General features: G+C 34.5%; 4 protein-coding genes across 7 annotated transcripts; 3 read left to right on the top strand and 1 right to left on the bottom strand.

Annotated features, from left to right (window-relative positions):
* The first annotated feature begins 937 nt into the window (after positions 1–937).
* On the top strand, positions 938–7,431 carry LOC110725683 (single-stranded DNA-bindig protein WHY2, mitochondrial-like). Its single transcript, XM_021905160.1, has 8 exons — positions 938–2,274; positions 3,184–3,302; positions 3,415–3,500; positions 3,575–3,664; positions 4,619–4,713; positions 4,802–4,875; positions 5,453–5,541; positions 6,982–7,431. Exons 1-8 carry the CDS (start codon positions 2,243–2,245, stop codon positions 7,096–7,098), a joined length of 702 nt encoding a protein of 233 aa, XP_021760852.1. The 5' UTR covers positions 938–2,242; the 3' UTR covers positions 7,099–7,431.
* Positions 7,432–8,544: 1,113 nt separating this feature from the next.
* On the top strand, positions 8,545–13,580 carry LOC110725682. 3 transcript variants are annotated; one of them, XM_021905159.1, is made up of 6 exons: positions 8,545–8,785; positions 9,064–9,134; positions 10,658–10,763; positions 10,954–11,086; positions 12,821–12,967; positions 13,184–13,580. In XM_021905159.1, the coding sequence occupies exons 1-6, from the start codon at positions 8,709–8,711 to the stop codon at positions 13,193–13,195; spliced, it is 546 nt and encodes a 181-aa protein (XP_021760851.1). In that variant the 5' UTR covers positions 8,545–8,708; the 3' UTR covers positions 13,196–13,580. The 3 variants fall into 3 exon arrangements, with proteins under 3 accessions (XP_021760851.1, XP_021760849.1, XP_021760850.1); XM_021905157.1 differs by having other exon boundaries at positions 13,159–13,580; XM_021905158.1 differs by having other exon boundaries at positions 8,548–8,785; positions 13,060–13,580.
* A 1,747-nt stretch (positions 13,581–15,327) lies between these two features.
* LOC110725681 (RING-H2 finger protein ATL7-like) lies at positions 15,328–21,567 on the top strand. Of its 2 annotated transcripts, none has more exons than XM_021905156.1 (3): positions 15,328–15,940; positions 16,028–16,113; positions 16,751–20,855. In XM_021905156.1, the coding sequence occupies exons 1-3, from the start codon at positions 15,629–15,631 to the stop codon at positions 16,764–16,766; spliced, it is 414 nt and encodes a 137-aa protein (XP_021760848.1). In that variant the 5' UTR covers positions 15,328–15,628; the 3' UTR covers positions 16,767–20,855. The 2 variants fall into 2 exon arrangements, with proteins under 2 accessions (XP_021760848.1, XP_021760847.1); XM_021905155.1 differs by lacking the exon at positions 16,751–20,855 and adding an exon at positions 20,862–21,567 and having other exon boundaries at positions 15,346–15,940.
* A 2,716-nt stretch (positions 21,568–24,283) lies between these two features.
* Positions 24,284–26,012, bottom strand: LOC110725680 (phytolongin Phyl1.1-like). The gene has a single exon (XM_021905154.1). It carries the CDS (start codon positions 25,392–25,394, stop codon positions 24,573–24,575), a length of 822 nt encoding a protein of 273 aa, XP_021760846.1. The 5' UTR covers positions 25,395–26,012; the 3' UTR covers positions 24,284–24,572.
* Positions 26,013–26,858: the final 846 nt, after the last annotated feature.

Here is a 26,858-nt window from a genome sequence, read left to right as displayed (position 1 = left end):
TGGATTAGGAATAATTGGTCATTTCGGTTTCATCATTGATGATTCTTTCTCTATTTCGTATTGTATCAATAACACAATTAAGTTATACTTATATCAACACTGAGAAAATAAACAAGCATTATGACATTTGTTCCTTTTCTGCATTATTGAAAAACTAAGAACTATATTCTTACGTAACTCTACATATATAGTATTCCAATTAAAAGAAACACTACATACATTTAATTTTATTTTATTTTATTTTATTGACATATACATCAAATAAAAATAAAGATTTAAATTCAATATACAAGATATTTTATATGTAAAATTCAACTTACGACTACAAACAAACAATGCCTAAGCAATAGAGATATATTCCTTTACCGGTCCATTATTCCTCCATGTGAAGCGCAAACACAACACAAGAAAAATTAAGACGCAACGGCTAGCCAACCCGCACGCAACGCACGCGTTGGATGCCCTAGTTAATTTAAAAGGTTTATGTACATATAGTTGGGAGGTCTTTAGTTTAATTATTGTGATTATTTGGTCACCTTATATTAATTAAGGTTATATTTATTTGTAGGGTGTGTTCGAACAAGAATCTTGAAGTTCCGTTTGTGTGTTTTGATAAGCGAGGATCAAGGTACGTTAGGTGGTTAAATACCTTGAAAAAGATTGATTTGAATGAGCATGTTTGAATGATTTCTTGTGATGATTGAATTAAATTGAATTGAATTATGATTATGAAATAAAAATATGTTTAAATAAATTGGTTTTAATAAATAAATTGGAGTATTGATTTTATATCATGTTTTAAATGAATTAATTATTAATCATGTTTAAAAGATTTATTTTGAAACCATGTTGAATTTAATAAAGAGGAGTTTTGGAATTATTATTAAAAGTTGGATGTATTAAAATAAAATAAATTAAAGTAAAATAAAATAAATAAAATTAAAAAAAACACCTTCTCTCTCCTCCCCCACCCCCCTTCCCTCTCCACCTTCCTCCCTCCTCCCCCTTCCCCTTATGGTTCTCCACCAGGCCACCAGCAACCAGACGTCGGCAGCGCGCACTACCTCCCCTTCCCCCACCTCCGTATCGCCGCCTCCCTGCCCACCTCCCCGCTTCCTATTCCCCTTCCCTGCACACTTCACGCACTCCACCAACCTGCTCTTCCTTGCAACTCCACCAACAACAGCCCTCTGCCACCACGACCATCCCAAACCTTTATCCCCCTCCCCCGAGTGCCGGTGCCGATGCTTCCCCGATCACCTCCTCTTTCCCCTTTGATCACCCCCGCAAACCATCCAAAATCCCCCAAATCCTAACCCCTAGCCCTAACATTCGAAACACAAGGCAAACTGGCGACGTAATCAGCCACTAGCGGCCGAAGTCGGCTGATAATGGGTTGAAATCAACCATTCAACCCCAACATCGACCGATTTCGGCCATTTGTGGCCAATTTTGGTGGTCGATTTTGGGGAGGAGGTTGTATTTTTGGTGGGGATACGAGGCTGTGATGGATTTTTCGTGTGGGGAGTGTGTGCGTCGATTTTGCATGTGGTGGTTGGCGGCTGCGTGTGGGAAGGGTGTGCGTCGGTGGTGGTGGTGAAGGTGCTGGGTTAGTTTTTAGGAAATTTATCTATTTTTTTTACATTTTTTAATGTTCTCTTTTTTTTTTTACATTTTTTTAATGTTTTTTTTTCAACCAATTACATATTGACACGTGTGCAAAAAAATCTAATTCACAAATGTTTACCTTATTTACCAGTTGTAACTCTTGTAAGTCATATGGTTGCAATAGAAATTAATCTCATACAACGTTGGGAGTGATAGTGAATAATCGAAAGTAGGGATTATTATTAGCGAAAGAGCCAAAGTTGGGATTAATGGGGATAATTTTTCCTTTATTTTATGCATCAGTCTTTGTAAACTTCACCTGTATTTTACATTTTTATTTATTTATTTGTTATTTAAAAAAATAAAAAAAACGTAGTAATAAATTTGAAAATCTTTTCTCTCGGTCCTTTTCCCTAAAACTTGACAACTTGGACGGAAATTGATCTTCTCTAATTTTAATCCGCAGCGTGTTTCAAAAAAAAAAAAAAAAACTTTTTTTTTGACAAGAATAAATTTGAAAATCTTAATATACAGTCTCCTTCTAAATTCTAGACAGTCAAGTCTGTATATTCACTCTCTTCCCGCTGAAAACCCCATTTTGCTTCTGACATTCTCTTCCGAAATTTATAGCAACATGATGAAATTAGCCTCCATTTTCAAGTCCAGGTTTACTCTACTTTCTGCTTAATTTCAATCTTTGCAATTAGGGTTCTTATTTATTTCCCCTTTCCTTTAATTCGTCTTTTCAATTTTATTTATACCCTTTATTTGCTGCTTTTAGGGTTTCTGATTTTCTGTTTATTGTAGCATTACTCTGTAAATTGACTACATTTCTGCTATAGTTATATGCTTGCGTCGAACTGAATGTGCATTTCTCTGTTTTATTTTATTTAAGCATTGATTTCGTATTTGCTTGTTTAATTGAAAATATTTGTTAATAATTTGTGAGTGATGTTGATTTTAGATGGTAATCTTCCTCCTAATAAATATATTAAAATTAAGATTAAAATGTGGATTGAAATGTTTGAATTTGTTCTTTGTTTTGATGGTTAAGTGGTTTTCATGCATTTGGAGCTTTGGGATACTTTTGGGCTGACTGGATGTGGCTGAAGAGGTTGTTGTACTTTGTATTGATGTTTCGGAGTATGTTTCGCCAAAATAAAAGTGGGTTTGCAAATAGATTTCGGCGTAAATTGATTTGACTAGAAGGGAAGTTTTTGAAATGGTGGCAGATGCAGAAAGTTTTAGCAGATATTTTAGTGTAATGACCTTATGGTGTATAATTCTAATCCGCAAAGAGTGATGGTAATGCATTGAATGACGGAGGAGGTTGATTGGGGAGTTTGTTCATACGCTCTTATTGTGATGGAACAAGTGTTATTTACTTAATTTTCCGGCTTAGTTTTATCATCAAGTAGAAGTAAATCATTTTCTTCTTAATTAAATAGAGCCCTACCTTAGCATTGTCATCAATGCTGTTTCGATTATGAGGATGCCAATTGCCAAACTAGAGTAAGCTGTTTTATTTCTGATTTTTGTTAGTGACATTTTATTCTATTTTCTCTTGAAATTAAGGGGCAATGTTTCTGGACAACTCCTCAACTGGAATAATCCTACGCAAGATGCCTTTGGCTTGCACGCTTTAATGGGCTGTGCTGGCATGTCTACAGTTGGACAAAAGACTTTTACCAATGGTAATAGCAATATCAAATGGATTCTTTTTATTCTTCCTTTTGGAACTGCATTGTGGTTGATTGAGTTTGATGAGTTCTTTCATGTATTTGAGATGTTTCGTACTACGTGCAGATCGCATTTTTGCACCATACTATGTGTACAAGGGAAAAGCGGCATTCTCTGCTGAACCCATTCCTCCAAAATTTTGTAAAGTTGATGTATGAAGTATGAACATAAGCTATTCTTAATTATTTTTTCTGTGGTGGTTAATAATAAAATTTTTGGTGTGCAGTCTGGTATCAGAGTTAAGCGTCAAGGATTTATTATGATGACCTTTTCTCCTTCTGTGGGAGAGCGCAAGTATGACTGGCAGAGGAAGCAGGTAGACAATTGCTTGTTCCGCGGGTCTATTGAACAGTTTACTGTCAGGCTTATATGCATGATACGTTGATACATCCTTTTTCCCACTAAGATATAGACTCCTCAATGTAGCTGTTATGTTTGGATTGGATCATAGTGTTTTAAGTTTTTTTTGAAGAACATAGTGTTTAAGTTTTAAACGGATGAATAACTGTAGTACATAGTATATGTTAGCTTTCTGTCTTCACAGGGCTGCATTACCTGAAATTCAGGAAACCCTCTTTACTTCATATGCTGAACAAACAGTCTTAGGAAAAGCTGCAAGGACACTGTTGATTTTTTTGTTTTGAGATTATGCATACGATATTTCCCATCATCTGTTACAGTTTCTTGACTATTTATCATATGGAAGAGACCTGTTCTTGGTTTGCAATCAAGATCAAAACAGGGTTTTAAATTGTAGTTGTAGTTTATATCACGGTGATGTTTGCTGATTGTAGAAGCATGCATTGTGATGTCTCATAAAAATTATAGTTGATGTGGCATGATTCATATATCATTCTTATTGGCCAAATGATTCTTTCATTGGCCCATTAGTTGTGACTAGTGAATATGTAACTATCCTTAATAACCAGAGAAATATTGGTTTGACGGGCTGAGCAATTGATACTTATCTGCTTATATTCAGAATCATTTTTGAAGTAGATCAGTGTATATGATTCTTCATAGGTCAGAAAGCAAGGGTATATATACTGATCTTCTGATCATTATCACTTGAATACAAAGTAGATGCTAACCTTGGACTTGGAGCATGTAGCTCAACTATTCTAGTTGTTGAACTGCATTACCATCTTGTATGTCACAAAGTCACCTATTTAGTTTATAAATTTCTGTTAAAGGTGAGACAAGTGTCCCATATTCTTCTTGTCATTCTCCTACCTCTTTATTGTTTGACTGACTTGGTCTGATTCTTCAGATGTTTGCGTTGTCACCCACTGAGGTTGGCTCTTTGCTTGCTTTGGGTCCTAATGGTTCTTGTGATTTTTTCCATGATCCTGCTATGCAGACAAGGTTAATTTTTGTCCTAGAACAGTTTTCTAGCATGTTTTGCATGACTGCGTCCTGAAATTAATCCTTACCTTGTATATGACAATGTTAGTAATGCTGGCCAAGTGCGAAAGAGCTTATCAATCAAACCAAGTCCAGACGGTACTGGTTATTTCATGTCTTTGAGTAAGTCTTGTTTCTACTGTATCTTTTCTCTCTATGTTCATTCCTACAAGTCTGGGTTAGCTGTAGATGAATACTTTGTGGCCTTTTTAATCCTCTATAATTTGATTGCCAAATCAGGTTTTATGTATTTATTAATTATATGTAAGGCCTAGTGGTATTGGTTTACAGTTTGCTAGAAAAGTCCATACAAGGTTGGCTTTAAATTTCTTGTATACTTCCTCCATCCCTATTTACTAGTCCCATAGCCATTTGCACGAGGTATTATGCAAGTAAAATAGCTGAGAAATAAAAAAATAACGGGTGGGTAAATGTGGGACCAACCCAAGAGAAAAAACAAAGAGAATATCTTAAAAAGGAATTGGGCAAGTAAAAAGGGATGGAGAGAGTAATAGGCACCTATTTTTAAAGTTTAAACTACTGTGCTATGAATATGTTAGGTTTGAATAAATTTCCTTTCTCAATTATACTAGTTCACTGGATGTTTGCCATAAAGAGTTAAAGGTTACCTTGGCTTGCAACAATTTTTTAGAAAAATGTTTGTCTATTCATTTGATCCTTCTGCTTTCCATCTTTCTAGGTGTTACCAATAACATCACGAAGACCAATGATCGCTTTTCTGTTCCTGTGACAAGTGCTGAATTTGCTGTCATGCGCACATCATTCAGTGTATGAGACCTTATACTCCCTCTTTTAAATTCCTCGCATTATTCAAATTTGTGTGTGGGTGGTGGTCAGTGGCTCGGTGGGTGGGAGGGGAGTAAATATTATTGTATCCTGGTTAATAAAAAATTACTCTGACAAAGTTTTGCACATTTCTCATCTTGAAATTTGTTGCTTGCTTTCTTATATTCTTAAACAATCTGACTCTAAATGATAATAAGTGGACCTCAGTTTTCACTTATAATTTAGAAGAAAAATCTGGTGATGGGTATTAGTAGTTGGATATGTGGACCAAGAGGTATTTGCCGGGAATCGGGATCTCGTTGTTAATTTCAGAGATTTTCAAGAGTTAATCTCAGTCAAAAAATAGTCAGAGTTGACAGTAGTCATTGCCGTACATTTCTTCAGTTTTCTTCTTTGCTCCTATCACGTCATTGTATTTAATTGTAATCAAATTCCTGAAACTTATCAATCATTTCTTGTAAATATGCAATATTAGTGGGATTAGGTGGTTTCATGTTTAATGTATGACCATTTAGACTTCTGCTTCTTGATTATCATGCTCATGACTTGGAACCTTTGTAAGATGTTTCATATACTTGTATCCCTTCTATTGATATTCAGTTTGTCTAGCTTTTTAAATGTATGGGCAGCTAATTATTTCTTTTGGACAACAATTATGAGTTTTTTCTCATTCCTCTTCTCCATACTCAAAGCTGGAGATGTCTAGCTTTATAAATGTAAGGGCAGCTAATTATTTCTTCTGGGTAACAATTATAAGTTTTTTCTCATTTCTCTTCTCCATACTCAACGGTGGAGATATCTTGTAGTTAGTTGCCTGTAATTAATTTGAAGAAACTACCAGCAATAACTTTAAGGTTTTTTCAGTGTTCTAATGTAACTGATAAATTTATATAGGAGCAGTAATGGAAATCTGCAAAGGTTTTGATTTTTTGTTAAATGTTGAGAGTTGCATTATAAAATTTTACGAATTTGTTGATATTGGATAGGATACTCAAATATTTGAGGTGTAATATTCCCCCTTTCTTTGGTGCTAGTATAACAGCTGTGAAAAGGAACCAATTCTTGCAATTCTTTTGTCTGTTGTCCTCCTACAACTCTCCAACTCTAGCCCTTGAACTGTATTGCCCTTTTTTCTCCACCTTGTCTTAGGGAAGGTGTTTTTTTTTTTTTTTTTTTTTTTTTTTTTGGGGGGGGGGGGGTATGGAATTAAGAAAATAATACTAAGTACAAAAGAAGAGTTCAAACGATTTCTCAAATCATAGACCAACTACTGACTGGTTTAGTATTTGGTACTGCTTGTCAACTTAGTGACTGACAGTTGCTGTAGTTCTGTTGAATGCATCTATTTTGTCAGCAAATAGCCTCATACTATCATCAGTATATTTGCATCTTGCTGGCCTTTGATATGACTTGGTTTTGTAGTTTGCATTGCCTCACATCATGGGTTGGGATCGATACTCTAGCCAGCCGCCCGTTTTTAAGGAGGAGAATGCAACGAAAGTTGGTCTGCGGAGCATGGATTCAGAATGGGACAGATGAACTGACACAACAGACTAATGAACATAGGACTTATTTGGACTGTACCAATCGAATTTTCATTTTGTAAGGAAGGCCTTTTGCCAACTCTATGATGATTAGGAAGTCGACTTTGTTAAAGTTACCTAGGATGCCAGTATATGTAATATAGTACATAATTTCGTTGCAATATTCAAGAGCTTGAATTTGGTATGGGGTTAGTTGTATGCTTCTTGTGCTTCTTTGAGTTTTGTTTCCCTAAACCTGGGGTGTGTATGGAAGGTACATGACTTGCGAATATTATGTCAAAGGACTTGTACCTGGTTCATTTATTTCATATGATGCTGTTATAATCCATTTGTTCCACTTTTCTTTTTGATGTTTTAGGCAGGCGACCTATATGTTTAGCACTTATATATGTTCAAGATGTTTTGTTACACTTTTCTTATTAGGCCATCCTGTACTTGGAGAAAATACAAGTTATATTACATGGCATTTTTGCCATATTCAAGAAGAGACACTCTTGAACAACTTCAATGAAGATTGGAGAACTCATGAGTACAAAGAAGCTCACGAACACTTTGGACACCATCAATGGTGAACTCAATAGAGGAGGGAATTCACACTAGCAAACAACACATACCTTCCACTTAGAAGTTAACAAGTCCCTTAATTTTTATCTTAGGGTTTTTGTTGGATTTGACAAAGGTGGTGTCGGGGTTTGGTTTTCTCCGTTGAAGCAACTTGAAGAAGGAATTGAAGATGGGTGAGGATCGGAGGAGGAAGAAGATGAAGTTGGGTGGAAATCGAAGGAGGAAGACATGAAACCATAGAGGTAGGTCATGACTAGGTAGGAGGAAGATATTTTTTATAAATGTTTTTTCTATGTGAAATTATTTACAATTTTACCACAAAGATAAACTTATCTGTCTATCTCAGAAAGAAACATGTCTTCATTCATCTATCTTATACCTCTTAAAACATTTTTGCTAAATGACATATATTTTTCGTTATTTTATAATAACTCTCACTATTCTTTGCATCCACTTAAAAAATAATCTCATTATACACTAATATATAATGTAACTAACTTATGGTGAAAAGACACCGTAAAGAATGTGTAGTAATTTAGGACAAATGGAATGTCTAATCAGATAAATGTGAGTGTACCTCAAGTTTTTAAGCAAAGATGAAATTTAATACACTAATTAAGCATAGGGCTAAGATCGCTAGGTTAGGTTTTGGTATTCCAAATTTACTCAAATCCACACTTTTTTATTTTAAGTTGAGGTGTATTAAAATAAGTTATAAATCATAGTAAAATTTATTCAAAATAGTACATTTTAAACTCGCACTATTCTAAATTTCTAAGTCGAGCCATTAATACTTTCTTTTGATTAATAGAATATCTCATGTGATTGTGACATGAAAATAACAATAATTACACATGAGGTGAGAACAAAAATGAAAATAATGAGTCACAAGAAAATAAAAATAAAATAAACATGAGGTGAGAACAAAAATGAAAACTTTAATTTCAGTTTTGCTTCCACTCTATCTCGGATCTCAAATCATTGTTACTCTTCTTTAGCAATATCTTTTCTCTCTCAACCCGACCCGACCCGACCCGAGAAATGCGGAATCCTACGTCTGCTTTGGGTACATGGCTTCACAACAAGATCGTCGAACCCCTTCTCCAAATTTTACGCAGGTAATCTTCTAGTCTTCTCTATCTATTTTTAGTGATTATTTGTGTATTTTTTCTACTCATTTTTCTTAAATTTTGGACCTTTTTACTTTGATAATCTCCAAATTATTGACCCTTTTGAGGTGGGTATCATAATCTATGTCAAATAATCTTTTTTAATGTTTGTTTCAGTTCAATTTCCGAGCTTTTATTTGGGTTTATTGACCATTTTCGAAATTAGCATATATTGCTTTATATCATGATTAATGTAATTAATTATTGTGTAATTGGAATGATTACAGGGGTGCTGAGCCTAAGCAATTGGCATTTTCAACAGCTCTGGGTTTTACCTTGGGTGTATTCCCAATATGTGGTATGTTATCTTCTCTTATTCCTGTTTAATTGAGTAGAAATTTTGTATTTTTACTGTAGATGTGATATTTCGAGCTTTTGGGTATGATTCTATGACTACTTCTAATACTTAGTCTTTTTTTTTGCTGTTTAAATGAAATTGTTTTTGGATATAGCTTGTTGTTAAAGTTGATTATGTGTTTTTGTTGAGCTATCTGCAATTGTAAATGGTGTTGTTTTGTTTATTTCAATTGTTGGTACTGTGATATGTATTACTTTGTCGGCCTGTTTGGTAAAGTGGTAATAAAAAGAGGGGGGGGGGGGGGGTGATAGGAACAGATATTTCTATATAATCTTGTAAAGGATGTCATTTGCTAATGTCCATGTTGATGGAACTCCAATCCTTTAATATGTGTTTTCTTCACAAGTTTCTAGTTTTTACTCAATAGTCAATACTACATTACTACCTCTACATGTGTTAATGAGTTGTTAATCTTGTTATGGAAAATTGGAAATTATGAAAAAAAAGAGATATGGAAAAGCGTAACCTTGAATATTGACATTAAAATTTCTTACATCACCTCCATACAATCATTGTATGTGGTCCCTACATACAATACCATTAGAAATTTGACACATCATAAAAAAGGGAAGAAAACTATGAGTCAAATATAAATTGAATTCAAATGGAACTTGGATCCATAATTTTAACTAATAAAAACATGACAAATTGTGGTTGTATGTAGGGACCACATACAACAATTGTATGTGTAGCCTTTACCCATACATTACCATATACTATGCGTCTATACGGGCCATATATACTCCGCATTTAAAAGGGATAATTAATGTGATGATAAATGTGTTTTAGTTTCCATGTTCTCAGTGTTTTCTTCTTTCTTTTGCTCAAAGATGCATGTTTGTATGGTTGTTACGGTTGTACCTCTAAATTGCTTTGTGAAGTCATTTGGAACTCTACAACTAGTAACTAGATAATTAGTATCTAAGTTTAAAATTTTGAAACTATCTTTCTTCCCAAAATCTTTGCATTTTTGTACACAAAAGATTTTTGACTCATTTTATTATTTTGTGGTATTCACCATTTACCTTCACGTCTCAATTTATTGGGAGTATATTTTTACTCAAATATTTAAGATTTTTTTACTAAACTAGTATAAAAAAAAATTATTTTCGACCACCCATTGTGGTTCACCATTTACCTTCACCTATTTGTCTTGAAATGATAAATCATGCCTCACATATTTGACTTCCAATAGAGTATATGCGTTTTAGGTAATATTATAGCGTCAGTGTGTGTGCGCGCGCGCTCGTGTGTGTGTGCGCGCGCTCGTGTGTGTGCGCTTAAACACACCATGTATATATTGCTGAAATAAGATAGTCATGTATTAAGTAGAGTGTTCCCTTGGAAGTTGCAGTAGAAGTCGATTGTTATAACTGCTTTATTGGTATCATGCTTCTAAGTGAGACAACTGAGCTTAAGTAATGTTCATTTGAGAATGTACATGCTAAGTTTGACTTTAACAGGGGTAACTGTTTTTTTATGTGGAATTGCTATTCCTTTGTTGGGGTCACGTTGTCATCCTGCAAGTGTGCTGCTGGCAAATTTTGTGGCTACTCCCATTGAATTGAGGTAATTTTCTTTTAAATGAATAATTGTAAACAGCTTCTATGAGGTTAAATCTACTTCAATGTATTTCTGACTGTGATTGGGTTGCTGGTCTTATAATTTTTACCTCTGTGGATCATTTGTACCCACCTTTGTGGTTCATTTGTACCCTTTATTTTGTGATTTACTAAACTATAGTTTCTATGCTTTGTAGTTTGGTGATACCCTTCCTGCGTCTTGGTGAAGCTATCTGTGGTGGTCCTCAATTTCCATTGACCTCTGATGCTTTGAAGAAGGTTCTGACAGGCCAAGCTTCAACTGATGTTCTACTAAGCATTGCTCATGCGGTATGAATTCAACCTATTATATTTCTTCTTTCCGCCTCTCTACTTGTTTGCTCTCTCTATTATTATGGGCATGTGTGTACAGTATACCTTGCTCACCAAACAACACCTGTATAACATAGCCCTAGTGGCTTTAATGAAAGTATGAAACTTCTACCATGGTAAAACTGAAGGAAAGGTGGCAGTGCCAGCCTATTCTCACAACTTCAAAGACTTTTTGACAATCTCAAATGGCTTTTTTCTCCGTCTTGAAGATGATTAGAAAAAGGGTTATTTGGTAATCTAGTTATAGCAGCATATTATAGGAAATATAGGTAGAGTTTAAAGAGACATTTGCTTTGGTCTTATAAATTCCGAATTCCGAAGTGCTATTATGTATGGCTTTTACATTTTTGTGCAGTTTAAAAGATACCAAGTATGTATTGGTACCTCTTTTTCGGGTTCATTGATTCAGTTATGTATAGTTAACAAAAAAAGGATGGATAAAAGGTGGAATAAAATACCTTTCTTTGTTTTGAAGATTAGATATATGATTCTTTTGTATATCTAACCTCCCTATCACTTCAAAATGGTAAACATAAGCTACCAAATAATAGCCAGAATTTGTTGTTTGGTTGACTGCTTTTCTCAAGTAAGCAATAAATACAGGCAGCTAATGAGTTAAATGAACTTCTTAGGCATTCTTTGATGACAGTTCACTGCTAAAACCATATCCACGTGGATACACACTCAACCCTAGGTTTCCTAAAAAATGTATTCCTATGGTTGATATTAGGAAATCTCATTTAGTTGATTGTCCAGTCTTAATTAAAAAATATTGAAAAAGGGTATATAAATTTTCTTATAGATATGATTCAAGGTGCTGTGAAACCTTTTGTTCATCAAGGCGTTCTCATGTTGATGCTCCTATCTATGTAGCTTAAAGGGACATGTTTTCCTTATTATTATTTTTTTTAATCGTTGGTGCAACATCATCTCTTTAGGTTAAGTTCAGTCATCAGAATTTGGTTTTTGTTTTTTTTTTTTTGAATAGGAATTTGGTTTTTGTTTGTATGGTCTGTTTTTATCCTTGATCATAACTGTTTTATCCATTAGAAATCTTTGATGAAGATCCCAATGTACCAAACTGATTTGAAATTTTAGAAGCTTATGATGACGATGATGATCACTTAACCACCTAATATTTCAACACAACGTGCTTGTGCTTTTTATTTTAATAAGTTTCAAACTGACCTTTCCTAACATGTTCATTATTACTTTTGTGTCATCTATTTGTTTCTCAACTGAAATCTGGTACTCTGCTGTTGTCAACCAAAGGAAAAAAAAAAACAACACTAGGGAGTATAACCTCTTCAGCTCAATTTGACTTATCTGAACCTGTTATTTTTTTCCCCTTTTACTGTACTTAGTGAACCTTTTTTTTTTTTTTTGAATTTGAGACAAGTTAAAATAAGCTAAGTAGAACATACTCTAAAAGACACTGGATTTTCTTTTGCGTGATTAATTTTATAGAACTTGCTTTATTGTGCTGCTTAGGGTCATTCATCCAAAGTTCCTAACCCATTAGGCCGTTACATTAACATCACAAGTTCCCCTTATTATAAACTTATACATCAGTAGCCTTCTCAGTGTTATGTTTTCATGCTTGTACTGTTCTTTTGTCTAAGTTATTTTCCTGCACTTGCTGTAAATTGTGATGCTGATTTGATTTTCTTGTTGTTTTGACTCTATGTACAGTTGGTGGGGTGGCTGCTTGCAGCACCGTTCATCCTGGCCCTACTTTATGTTGTACTTTTGCCTTGTTACAAGATTCTTGTGCAGAAATTCAGCTCTGACCCCCTAAGCCCAAAGAAGCTAAAAGGCGATGAAGAACTTAGGCTCAAGGTGAGGGCTGCCTGATCTATTTTATGTTTAGAACACATGTAGTTTGCTCCTATAAATGTTAGGCATTCAGGCCATCCATGTTTTTTCTCCAGGCCTTGATAGTATAGACTATATGCTCGTGGATTTGTTTAGTTGAATTGCTAGCTCTGATCAAGAGGTGCTCTTTTCACAAAGAACTGATCTTTGTTCAGCGTTTTATGTACATGTGAATCCCAGCGAAAACAATGATCTCTGTTGAACAATTTATGCTGCTGTGTGCTGTCTGTATGGAGGATGATCGTTTCCAATGGATTGCTGTCGAAAGAACTATCTAAAGTAAAACCCTTTCTTGCCCCCATTCAATTATCTCCCTCCATTTCAAATATGTAAATAACCAAAATTATGGAGAGAGAAGGCACATATACATTATATCATGAAGATGAGGCAATGAACTCTTAGTGAAGGTTGTATATTGTTGACATCACAGTTTGTTTATTACTTCGACGGGGCTTATTGTTATCTTCCACTGTCCTAAATGAATCTGTAATTCTAGCCAGATTTATCAGGCAACTGCAGCATCATACTATCCAGTATCAACTTGGTACTGTTCGTATATATCTGTGAATTAGTGAAAGATTCATGATGGAGTGCTCTCTTTGACTTTTACCAGTCCTCAATAAGGATTGATTAGCCAAAAATCTCAAACGGTCTATCTAGCTGGTGGTAATTAAGGTTATGGTAAAACTTGTACGTAGCACTTGTTATGAATTTCTTGGTAATATAGACGAAATTAATTTTTAATACTAGGCAATAAAAATTAATATCACCACTTGTTTAAAAAAATAAGTCAATTAAAATAGACGAGTAGCAAAAATTTATTAAGCTAAACTTTTACAAAAATGAGTTTTGTTTAACAAAAGCAAGTCAAATGATTTTTTTTTTTTTTTTTTTGTTTTTCCAACGAAGATAAATTAATTTATACTTTTGTAAAACAAAAACAAAAGATATTTCATACCCTTGTTCAAGCACTCATAGAATAAATTAAGTATTAATTTTACCAATTTAAGAGACTAAATGATTTTTTTTTTTTTAAATAAGAGGCTAAATGTTTTTTAGAACAAAATAATTGTTCTAAGTTGATTTAAAAAAAATAAAAATTGTTCGAAATAAAGCATGTTTGTCGTTAATGTACTTGCATTTTTAGTTTTTTAAAAACAAATCAATTCATTGATAAAAGGCCATATGACATATAAATGAAATTAAAATTGGTTAAAATAACGAAATTTTAATTAACAAATACAGAAAATTGAATCAAATTAGGGTTTCCTTCATCAAAGATATGATCATTGAATAGATTTTGCATTGTAGTACATCTCTCGCACACATCGTTGGAATATACAACCTTTTCGAAGAGACGGGTCTAACGATTTCTTGTAGCCGTAAAGCCCATAAGGATGATTTTCATCTGATTCCCTAGAATGTACTTACATTTAATATACCTATACTAATATCAAAGTTAATACACTTATACTAATATCAAAATATTACCGCTTGTTTTGTAGACGCGATTCAAATTTAATAGTCCAACACTCCATAAAATAGATAAGCACTTCTTATAAAATACTACCTTCTCATGACTTTAACAAAACACTATAAATTAGATTATTGTATGTAGTACAAAGTACTCCCTCCGTCCCTTTATTACATGTCTGTTTCTCATTTTGCACGGGAATTAAGAAAGCTAAAGATTCCTTAAAACTAAAAATTGGGAGTAAAAATATACATATGGGGTTAGAGAGAGATAGAGAGAAAGAAAAAAGTGGTTGAGAATTAGGAGAGAGAAAGTATTGGGAATTGATATAAAGTACAAAAAAAAAAAAATGATGACAACTCATCAAAACAAGAATAATATTAGCAAAAAGTACAACCTATAATTAGAAACAGGCACTTAATTTTGGTCACCAAAAAAAAAATACAGGCATGTAATAAAGGGACGGAGTGAATACTTGTTTTTAATATCTCTATTCTAATATCAAAACCTTACCACTTGTTTTCTAGTAAAATGGATGAAATTCATTTTTTTTTAATATTCCAATATAAAATACGGTCTCCTAAGACTTTAACAAAACATCATAAAATAAATTGATTAAATGAGAATTTTGCGGTGTAGCATATCGATATCGCTAATCTAAAAATTGACAACATATATAGATTATTAGGATTAGTAATATTCTTATACTAATATCAAAATATCTCCATAATCCAATAGAAAATACCGCCTCTTAAGACTTTAATAAACCATCATAAAATAATCCGATTGAATGAGATTTTTGTAGTGTAGCATATCGATATTGCTAATCCGAAAATTGATAATATACTTAGATTAATTATTATATTAAACCTAATATAAAAATATAGGGCATGACTCATACTTTGAGATTTGGGAGTTTCGTCATTTTAGAAAATTTGTCTTTATTATTTGACAGATGGAACTGCATGCTACACTCTTCAGATTAATCTTTTCCCGGCATGATTTCATCTGACATCATTATCAAATTACATCATTTTTCTACTATAAATCTGCTAAAATCCTAGGATTTTACAATTTAATTTCTGTTTTTCTTCCATTTTTTCATTGCTTCAAAACCCTAATTTCCGACTATTTTAAGGCTTGATCTGTAAATGTCGACTGCAAATGCATCCTACAATGGTAGGAGAAGTAGCAGTAATCGCCGCATTATTGAATCGAATCCAATGGAAAGTGATACGAGCTTGATTACGAGCAACAATGGCGGCGGTGTTAGCGGTAGTAATCCAGAAGCAGTGAAATTGTATGAAGCAATTATATTTTCTGGTCCAATCGTGTTCACATTGATCATCATCTTCTTGTTTTACTTCTTTTATCTTCGAAGGCATAGTGTTGATTGGTCGTCTCTTCGTATGCGAGCGTCTAATTCTGCTGCTGTCGCCGCCTCCGCTTCCGATGCTGTTGTGGTAATGGTTGTTTGTTAGTTGATTGATGGATTTGCAAGCATTGTTATCGATTTGTATTATAAAATTTGGTTTGATTTTCATTTTTAGGTGGTTGAATTGGGGTTGAAGAAAGAATTTAGGGAGATGCTGCCAATTATTGTGTATAAGGAGAGCTTTTCTGTTAGAGATACACAGTGAGTAATTTCCCTTTTCTTGCATTTTTTTTTTGTTTTTGTACTAATATGCTCCTTTTTTTTTTTTTTTTTTTTTTAATTTTAGTTTCAATTTTTAATAGTAAAAAGTAGTTAGTGTACTAAATTAAGGTAGTGGAGTTTGGTTTATAAAGTGATGGAAGTATTTATGTGATTTTAGAAGTTATTAAAGATGCGGGGATACTAAATTTGGATTAGACAACTGTTCATTGAGACTCAAATTTTCTTGTTGGATAGTGGATAAGCAAGACATTATAGTGGGTTTCTTTCCAGGTTACAAAATCTAGAGTGGTTTTTAAAATCTTTCAATTTAGCAATTATGGTTGAAAGTTTGAAACAATTGTTGGGACCGGGCGGCCTTGGACAGGCATGATTTTATGAATGATAATTGATGAGCAATGTTGCATGGACTCTTCACAAATCACATTACCTCAAGTTCAGTTTGGAGATTTAGCCACTTTGACTTAAGTTAAATTATGCAAAATTTTCGGAAAATGGTTTAGTAGAGAAAATGTGCTGGCGTTGGATGTTTGTAGTAGAGTCCACGTGACATAGCCAGTGTGATGAGATTATGTATTGTATGCGTACTTGGTGAATCTGTGCAATGACATGATTACAGGGACAATGGAGAATAGAACTTTCAAATGTGGAGCAGTTTCAGTCCAAGCCTAATGTTGTGCCTGAAGCAACTTGGAGTTGGATTTGTGGTGCCCAAACTGATTCCTTTAGTACTATGTCCTCCATCCCTTCACTTATTTCTGATTAGTGCATTGAGTATATTTTATTTTCTATCATGTTTTCCTTATTCCTTTATGGGAGAAAATGAAGAGAAAGGGAGGGGGATAAATCACCATGTTTGGATAAAGGATTGAGGGACACAAGGGGGAGGGAAAGAGAGGGATTCATTTTCCCACCTCGTTTTACTATCCCTCCAAAATTGGAGAGATTTGGAGGGAAAGTGAAGCTCCACTTTCTCCCTCCCTTTCTTTCCCTTCCCTTCCTCCTATTTCCTTCCCCTCCCTTTCCCTTCTAAATTGTTATCCAAACATGCTGTTAGAGATGCTATTCAGGGTCTTCACTGGTTAGTATGTGCTTGTTTAACTATTGTACCTGGAGCCTTTCTAACCTCCCAATAAAATTGATCAAGAAACAATACAACTATATAAGCCATGCACTCCTATTGCAACTGCAATCATCCAAGCTAATACCTCACCAGTGATAAAACCCTAGTTGTCTTATGTAAGATGATCCGTATATATAAGGGAAGTTTTTATTCTTTACATTGGGTCGCTAATTTTTTATAAAACCAATCATTAATGGCACATCTCATAGTCTTCCAGTGTGAAATTTGGAGTATGCAATGTTCTGCATTCAATGAATTCAAATGTTCTTAGGTGTTATTCTTAGTCTGTTACTTTATTTTAGGGCCGACTGAATTCAAACTTTCATTAGGTTTTATTCTTAGTTTGTAAAGACTAAAGAGGAATGACCATCCAACATGGAAAATTATCCAAATTACCCTGCCCCTAACTAGTTTGATCTCTTTAGAATTGCTCCTTAATTTACTTCCTCCACCCCTGAATATAATAAATAAATGAATTAATGTGATTCAAATAAAATAAAACATTATGAGAGCACTAGCAGCTAAATAAGTGGGGTTATCATTAATCAATTTGGCCATTGGTCAACAAACAAGATATTATTTATGCTCCTTCTATCCCTTTTTGTTCAACATTCTTTCTTTGGATACCCTGAAACATTTGTTTGCTTTCTAGTTTCTACTGTATACACCCAAATATGGAGTTATATGTTTTCCTTTTCACACATTTCATTATGGTAAGTATCAATTAATGCATGGCATAACTCACTTTTACATGTTTAAAGTCATCAAAAAAGTTGCTTTTATCTAAACTAGTTTTGTAGTATTTTTGTTCTTTTTCAGCTTTTGAAACATGTTTGAGACAAAGTGAGTAGTAGGATGGATACACTCTTAGAATTACTTGTGTTTGCAGCTTATAGCATGCAACTCAATGTCAAATGAGTGCATAAGGCTCCCATTTTTAACATGGTCAAGGGGTCCCTATGTACATAAATAGCATCCCCACAAGCCTACTACAATCCAGATAGCAGTATAGCATGAATTAGGGCCGACTGAAAATGCGTCTAGCTGTTGAATCCAGATAGTTGATCTGGTCCATTATCATCCTAAGTAGAAATTTTGTGTATGGTGTTTTCATCTTGTTAATACTTCTTTAGAATCTTAGATACTATATTGGGATATATTGAATGTTGTGATTAATCTTGAATGAAATAGTAATGATTTATGATCAAATCATCAGATCCCTAATATTTCCTTACATAAATTATGTACTACGTAATTGGTTGGCGTCTTGACGATAGCAAGTGATGTATGACAGAGTGATAGACATACCACTAGTAATATAAAGATATATGGTAAGGTATATGATATACGTAATCTTGTGAAATTGTCATGGTGTGACGAGTGAAAGCTCCAGAATCCAGACAGATAGAGTAGTTAAGATCAACAAACGTATTCAAGATAAGCCATTTTGATTTTCTATAACGTGACACAACTAACTTTGTTTTTCTAATTGCTGGTCTATATATATTTGTCATCAACCAATTTCCTATACATGATCTGTGGGCTAGTCTGGGGCCTAATCATCCCCAAAACTGATCCACATAACTTATGACCTGGATTAGACCATAGGCCAGGTGGGTGGGCTTTTTGTCCCAACAGGCCAAGCTGGTCTTGTGCTTGGTTCTGTTATGCCCACTTGTCACTTGAATTGGTTCGCCTGGTAATGCATCTTGTCTTGCCCGTGTTGAATTGCAGCCAGGTTTGACCTGTGAGCTGGTTTGGCTTGGCCGTGCCAAATTCAGAACACATGTCATGCCTACGGTTCACACAATTTTCCTTGAACTCCAAGCAATGTCATGTTTTTATACATCTTTATATCTTCACTATCTTTGGTTATTCAAAACCCAGTCCCAAGTTTTATACAAGTAATAATTTTTCAAGGATGTTACATGAGATGGGTGATATTGTGGTTTCCTTCAATTAGTTCTATGTATTATTCTTTTTGTTTCTTTGGTCACTTCATTCTTGAAATATATCAAGTGGTAGCTTTGCTCCTACGTAATTGATGTAAAAGTTATACCTGGGTGCTTGGATGTTAATTGATATACATGTGGTCATCATCTTCAATTTAGAACTACCGTTAAAGCTTGGATTTATTCTACCTTATAATTTAAACTGCTCCATGGGCACTTAAAACAATTTAGTGGTGATCATATTTATCTTGTCAACAACCTGTGGGTTATTTATGCTTTCCTTATTGAAAATAATTGATCAGTCGATAGAGTATTCTTTGGTCACAGCGAGCTTTTAGAATATGGAGGTGCATATCACTATGAATTTTTGACCCATCTAACGTTTTAGTTATAGTAACTAAAGAAAGTTATGTCCATGTGTAGGATGTGATTGCGGGGAAAAAAATAGGAAAAAACAATACTCAAATTTGGTTTATATGATTCATTAATCCTATTTAATTGTGAAAATTCTTGTTTTAATTGGTAGAATTGTTTTTGTAAAGCTTTTTGATTTTTTTTTTTTTTCATGAGTAATCTGCCCAATTCTCTAAAGATCTTCTCCATCGTCCTTCACCATTGTTGTGAAATCATCTGACTGGTAAAATTCATTTTAAACTTTGTGTACTGGTCCGCCTGTGACCTCCATCTAGTCACCATTATGTGTTAAAAGAGGTTTTGATACCCTTACTGATTAAGTTAGAGCATCATACTTTTAAAAATTTATTTTGTATGAAAAAAGTTGTAAAGGGATAGTTGATCAAAAAGTCCTAGTTCTCTTTCCTGTCAAAAAAGAAAAAAAAAAAGAAAAAGAAAAAAGAAAAAAAAGTCATTGTTTTTTTAAGGTATTACACTAGGAAAAAGAAGTCCACATGAGTGGTGATTTTGTTTTTTGAGATCCCACATAAAAGGTAGTTATGGGCTAACTTTCCTTGATTTGAGTTGTGTAACGTACCTTGCTTGTGTTTGTTTTTTTTTGTTTTTTTTTTTTTTTTTTTTTCTAGAACAAATATTTGCGATATGACTCCTATGAGGCCTTTTTTTAGTGAAGATTTAGAGTTACTATGTAGGGATTGCTCAGTGTCAGAGACTCAGAGTGAACTGGAAAGTGTGAGACGAAGATTTGATTATTTTTGGAGATTTGACATATTTCCATACAGCTTGTATATTTTGACGTGGTGGTGATATACTGATATATGAACGCTTGCCGATACCGGTAATCCATACGCCTTGTATATCTGGATGTGGTGTTGTTATATGGACTCTTGCCAATACTGATATATATCCATACGCCTTCTATATTTTGACGTGGTGATGTAATATGAACTCTTGCCAATACTGATGAATAGCTTCAGCTGATATATTTCAATTCACCTTGTATATTTTGACGTGGTTGTGCTATATGAACTCTTGCCAATACTGGTATATAGATTTCTTTGATTGAGTTCTCTCACCTTGTTTTGTTGGTGATCTAGGAACTGCGCTGATCATGTCAGCCTACATAGTCAATTGACTTCTCTCTTTTTCTGTATTTTCTTGCATCTCTTTTTTTTATTTCTTCCAGAAAATTTCTGCTTATTTGCATGTATAAATATCTCATTAAATCAACCATATCTCAGATGCTCAGTGTGCTTAGGGGAGTACCAAGCAGAAGATAAGCTTCAACAGATACCTGGGTGTGGTCATACATTTCATTTGTTCTGCATCGACCTTTGGCTAGCCACTCATACCACCTGTCCACTCTGTCGCCTTTCCCTTATCAGTTCATCCAAAACCCCACCAGCCTCAGAGTCTGAGAGTAACGATCAGACTGATAGTAGTAGATCTGAAGACTCAGATAATGTAGATGATACCCTTCAGCTAAGCAGAGTGCAGGTTTTGTGATTTAGCTCTCCTTTATGGGAGAAACAGGAATGTGTGAGATGATTTTAAAGAAGGTAGGAACCTGTACAGGGAAGACGGAAATCTAGGATACGAGATGGCTGTAGGTAAATCTTATCAGCAATCTTATTGCTTCTTGTTGTGTTGTGGATGAGCTCTGCTGTATTGGAACATTTGCCTGAATTTAAGTGAGCAAGAAAGGGTTTCCTGTGAAATTGATATCATATGAACTCTTACGTCAGTGTTGAATCAAATGGCATTGTATCCTGCGACTCTGCGAGTGTGTTTATCAACTGAGGAACCTGTACTTGTCCAGACTCCAAAGAGAGCTATTGATTGTGTTGTCTCGTTGTATGTGTGTAGAAGTATGTAAAACTAGTAAGCTATTTAAATTATCTCCTATAGTTGTTTGTAATGAAATTATGTTATTATATAGTTTTTTATAATCAATGTTTTCATGTGTATAAAACATGTAAAATCTCAAATGTATTAGCCTGGTTTGTCTCGTGTAACATTTGAGATTTTGCATGAAGCTAGAATATACTTCCTCCCATATTCTTTTATTTACATTACAAGGTAGCCCCTAAGTGTTAAGGTTTACATCGATCTCTTTTAAAGTGCAAGATGATATGTAGCAAGTAAAAGAAAACGAAGGAATTAGGCTCCTTGTTACAAATAAATCTACAATTGCAAATTACAAGAATATGGTTCATCTAGCACTGTCAAAACGGTTTGACAGTTCGGGTTCGGTTCGGTTTGAAATCGGTTCGGTATTAAATCGGGTCGGTTTGAAATCGGTTTAAATGTTTCGCGGGTCGGTTTCAGTTCGGTTTAAATAGTTATCGGTTCGATTCCGTTTCGGTTTATTCTTGAGCGGTTTTAATTCGGTTCGGGTTGTAAACGGTTTGGGAAGTAAACGGTTCGGTGCAGTCGGGTTACAGTTTGTTAACGGTTCGGTGTATACGGTTTTTATACCGGTTCAAACAGTTTCAGATTGGAAACGATTTCAAGTTAGAAACGGTTCGGTTCATTTTTATTTTGGTTCGGTTTGTTAATGGGTTCGCCTTTTATACGGTTTAACGTTATTCGGATCAGTTTCATTTCACGTTTACTAAATTATGGTTCGGAACGGTTTTTTATTTCAAAAAAGTCGGTTTTTAATTGGGTCGTTTGGATTCGGGCAGTTAAACGATTTTGGTTTGAAATTTCATAGTACTTGCTAACCTTTTACTGGTTAACAAGTTTTATATCAAGCCGAGACTTCATCACTTCATATTTAGGCATTAGGCATTATATTATATACAAATTCTCATCGGTTTTAAAAATACATGTCATGTTATTTTCAAGTTTAGTCATATTGATCTTACTAGTTTATTACGAAGTAACGTAGATTATAAAAGTTTAGTGTATTAATGAATTATTATTGTTTTACTATCACATTATTAGATGCTTCTTATTCAATCATCTAATTGATGTGTCATAATCATGATTTGACGAGTTATTGTGAGATTGAAATTACAGTTTGATTTATAGACGGTTCGGTTTGTAAGTGGTTCGGTTCATAAATGGTTCGGTGCATACGGGTTGCAGTTTGTTAACAGTTCGGTGTAAACAGTTTTTACCTCGGTTCAAACGGTTTCGGGTTGGAAACGGTTTCGGGTTAGAAATGGTTCGGTTCTTTTTCGGTTCGGTTTGATTTCAGTTCGGTTTAGAACTGGTTCAGTTTGTTAACGGGTTCGGTTCTTATACGGTTTGACATTATTCGGATCGGTTCGGTTTCGGTTTTACTTAAATACGGTTTGGGTCGGTTTTCGGTTTTACAAAATCGGTTTTTAATCGGTTCGGTTCGGTTCTCATTTGGGTCGGTTGGTTTCGGGCTGAAATTTGACAGCACTAGGTTCATCAAAATGACATGTTGTATTATACGAAGTACTCCGTATATCCATTTCAGTGACAAATTTCAAGAAATGAAGGTCTGAATAAGATTTTATGCTCTCAACATTTCTCCACATTAACCCTGTTTTGTTGTTGTCCGAGTTGTCTCATTTAAACAACAGCAGATCTCATGTCTGACTCAACCAAAATTACGCCGGGATTGGGTTGCCATTTGCCAACCTGATTGCTCAAACCATTATTTGAGGCTGTGTATCTATGCTTCACGAGCTATTTTTACTCCGTCCTGGTTGGGCAAAAAGTATAGCCAAACTCCTGATATCCTCTCAAACTATAAGAAAATGCCTTCAAGTAATTAAGAATGCTGACCAATGTTTGAGCTTATCAGGAAACCAAATTAAATTGTAACAGAGAAGGAACTACACTGATGTATAGTATAAGAACTCATGCATCGACCAAACGTCGTAAGAACTCATGCATCGACCAAACGTTGTAAGAGCTCATGCATCGACCAAACGTCGTATGAACTCATGCATCGACCAAACGTCGTATGAACTCATCCAACCAATGTTCCTACTACTGCTCTGCTTATGTCCTTTGGTCCATTTCAATTAAAGTCTTACTTGACCATTACCACTTCATGCATCAATTTACCTAAATATACTACAGTAATATGGATTTGTTCTTTTTCTTCATAATATGTGTATTTATATTTTAGCATATGGTAAATCAGATGGCCTTAATTGACAAGAGTAAGAGGAAAGTATAAAGGATTATTTTTAATTTCCCTCTTGCTGATCGAACTTGAATGTAAACAGGTTCATAGGCTCTTGCGATGCATATTAAACTCAAAGCTAATCTTGAACAAGTCTAACTGCCTCACAATTACACTAAACCTTGGTCTCACAGAGTCACACTCATCAACAACAAAGCCTTAGTCGCAAAATGATTTGGGGAGTCACTGTCACCAATCATCAGAAAGTTAATACATTGATACCTACCAGTTATCATGAAGCTTTTTTACCAAGAAAGAGAGCTACATATGTATATCATCCCCCCAAAAACAAGTACAAAATGATACTATATTGTACTACTAAGAACAAGTGTTTAATGCAAAACCAGTTCACAAGAATAACATGAGTTGAGCTAACAAAGGTTATGTGACCAAAGTAATTGACCCGTTGAGCTTATGCCTAAGTGCCCTTCCATTAACAATACCAGGTCTGTGAACCTGGATCAGGCTTTAAAACAACCCAAACAACTTAACTAAGTAAAACTGTTGGATTTCAATTTCAACTAAGAAGCAGAAAATGCTGAGAGCTCAAGTATCAAGTAATCCTGATAAATAATATGATAGCTTACAGCTCATGTAACATTCGAGTTCTGAAACTATAGACCTGTACACATATTCTAGCACTGAATGCTACAGAATAGGAATGTTTACGCAACAGGCTAAAAAAGTAACTGCTATACATACTCCAGAATCCTGTAAAATGATGGTTATTGGAACTATGTCCTCCAATATCCATAACATTTGAAAAAAAAAAAAAAATTACTCAACGACGAACACACTGAAGACCCTGACAAATCAGCAGCCAAACTAGAAACAATATAATGCATACTGCAGCATCAACGATAAGAACTAACCGTACTAGGCGACACCATTTTCTTCTTGAGGTTTGGGACCTCAGCCTCATGGAAGAGCTCATATCCTTGTGCAATGCCAATGGAGAAACTGTTGCACCTGCAGGATTAGAGTCTGAATCACCCCTGTGCCCTCGGTCTGTAGACCTGCGGTTTTCTTCAAGCTCAATACCTCTCATGGAAATCATGTGATGATCCTTAACCTTCTTGTCTTGCTTCAAGGGCTTACTAGTACCTAACAAAGGCGCCTTAGTAGAAGTCGCAACTTCCACCACCTCCCCATAATACGAAGCACAAGGAGATGAAGATGTGTTCGCACTACCACCATTTGCTCCGGTTTGTGAAACATTTTGTAAGGAGGTTATCAATTGACGAATCACAGGAACCAATTGTTCCTGTAAGTTAACATTGGAAGCACCCCCCTTCCGACCACCAGAACCCTTCTTGGCAATCTTCTTAAACTCGATCCTAACATGCTCTAAGAACCGGAGAAGGGCAGGATTTCCAATACCCTCATTGGCAATGGCAAAATAAACATATCCATCTTCCATCAAAAACATAAAAGTCCTCTTACTCATGGTCTGAGAATACCATCTATGGCATAGAGGAGCTTTTTCCAAACACAACACCGCCAATTTCTCGATTTCATCGTCTCCCCCACTGTATGCCTGTAATATCCTACCCCCTTTCGCAACACAACAATAATGCACAAAACCCTTTTCCATGGAACCCATCAATTAGCATATACAGTACTCAATTCCAGTCCAATTAAGCAAGAATCTTGATTCGAATAAAGTAGAATTGAACCAAATCTTCAATTAACGAAGCAAATACTAAGCAGAAAGCAATAATTTCATCGGCAAGTAATTCAAAAGCATCCAAAAAATACCAGAACAATTCCAACGCAAAATCTTCAAACTCTAGAAAAAAGTCAGTCATGATTCATCCTTAACATAGTGAATCAATTCCCACATCATAACCTAATTGAAACTCAATAAAAATTCGTTCTTTTGGATGAAGTATTACCAACAAACAAATCCCATCAAAATACAGGAAATTCAATGGCGAAGTTGTCAAGAATACTGAAAAACTTATGCAAAAATTTCGAAGAATGAACTTACTGAAGTAGAAGGGAAGGAATAATTCTAGTGAAAGCAAGCAGAATTGCGTGTAAAAGCACCTTCTTGGAAAGCTTCCATGGTGGTAGACCTAGTCACAGGAGGGAAATTGGAAGGCAGTTTATGGGTAAGCAGTATCAGCAAAAATGTAATGATGGGGTAACTGATTTGTTCATAATTTATGGGTTGACGCGGTGTCTTGCCGGGTCAGTTTTCTTCTCCTGCTGAGAGAGCTGGCTGCTCCCTCCTCGTCTTTTAGGTGACAAATGGGATGTTCGGATCAACGGATCGGATTTAGTTTATTTTAACCTGGTTTAAGTCTTATTATGGTGAGGTTTAAAAAAAAAAAAGTCTTATTAGGGTGAGATTAAAGTGTTTGGTTTGAATTGCTCATGTAACTTAATTTGTTACTTCGTAATTTCGTATGATACCAATGAGATTATGAAAATTGATGGTTGGTGTAAAACAGGTTACATGTTCAAATTCTCCCATACCCATTCATTATTTGTATTGTCACTCGTTTAAAAAGTTTGTTTTGGTATAATCAAATTTAATTCTTTTAATACTAGGTGGGGCCGAGTGCATTCAGATTCTGATGAAATCACACTATTTAATTCAATTTATAGTTTTAGAGTTTAGAAAAATCATTTAGATCAAGTCATTAGTTGGTTAGTTTTTGCAAAGTGTATTTCTTTTTCTTTTCAATGAAAATCTAATCTAATCTAATATATATATATATATATATATATATATATATATATATATATATATATATATATATATATATATATATATATATAAAGTAGGTATTTTTCGAAATCATTCGGGGCGCCACATAAGAAAAGTAAATATTTCGTCCAATGATAAATTAGATTTGTATTTTAATTTTGAATAAAATAATTGAATCGCCACGTAGGTAAAAGTAGCGAATAAGATATGGTATTTATCTTATAAAATTTTAATGTCACATAAAAAAAATTGTATCGCCACGTAGGTAAAAGTAGCGAATAAGATATGAAATTTATCTTATAAAATTTTAATGCCACGTGGATGAAAAACCACAAATTTTATTTATCATTA

This window comes from Chenopodium quinoa, unplaced genomic scaffold (genome assembly GCF_001683475.1).
Source record: "Chenopodium quinoa cultivar QQ74 unplaced genomic scaffold, ASM168347v1, whole genome shotgun sequence".
NCBI classification, from domain to species: domain Eukaryota; kingdom Viridiplantae; phylum Streptophyta; class Magnoliopsida; order Caryophyllales; family Amaranthaceae; genus Chenopodium; species Chenopodium quinoa.
Note: the sequence above shows the minus strand (reverse complement) of the source record. Positions and strands in the feature narration are given on the sequence as shown.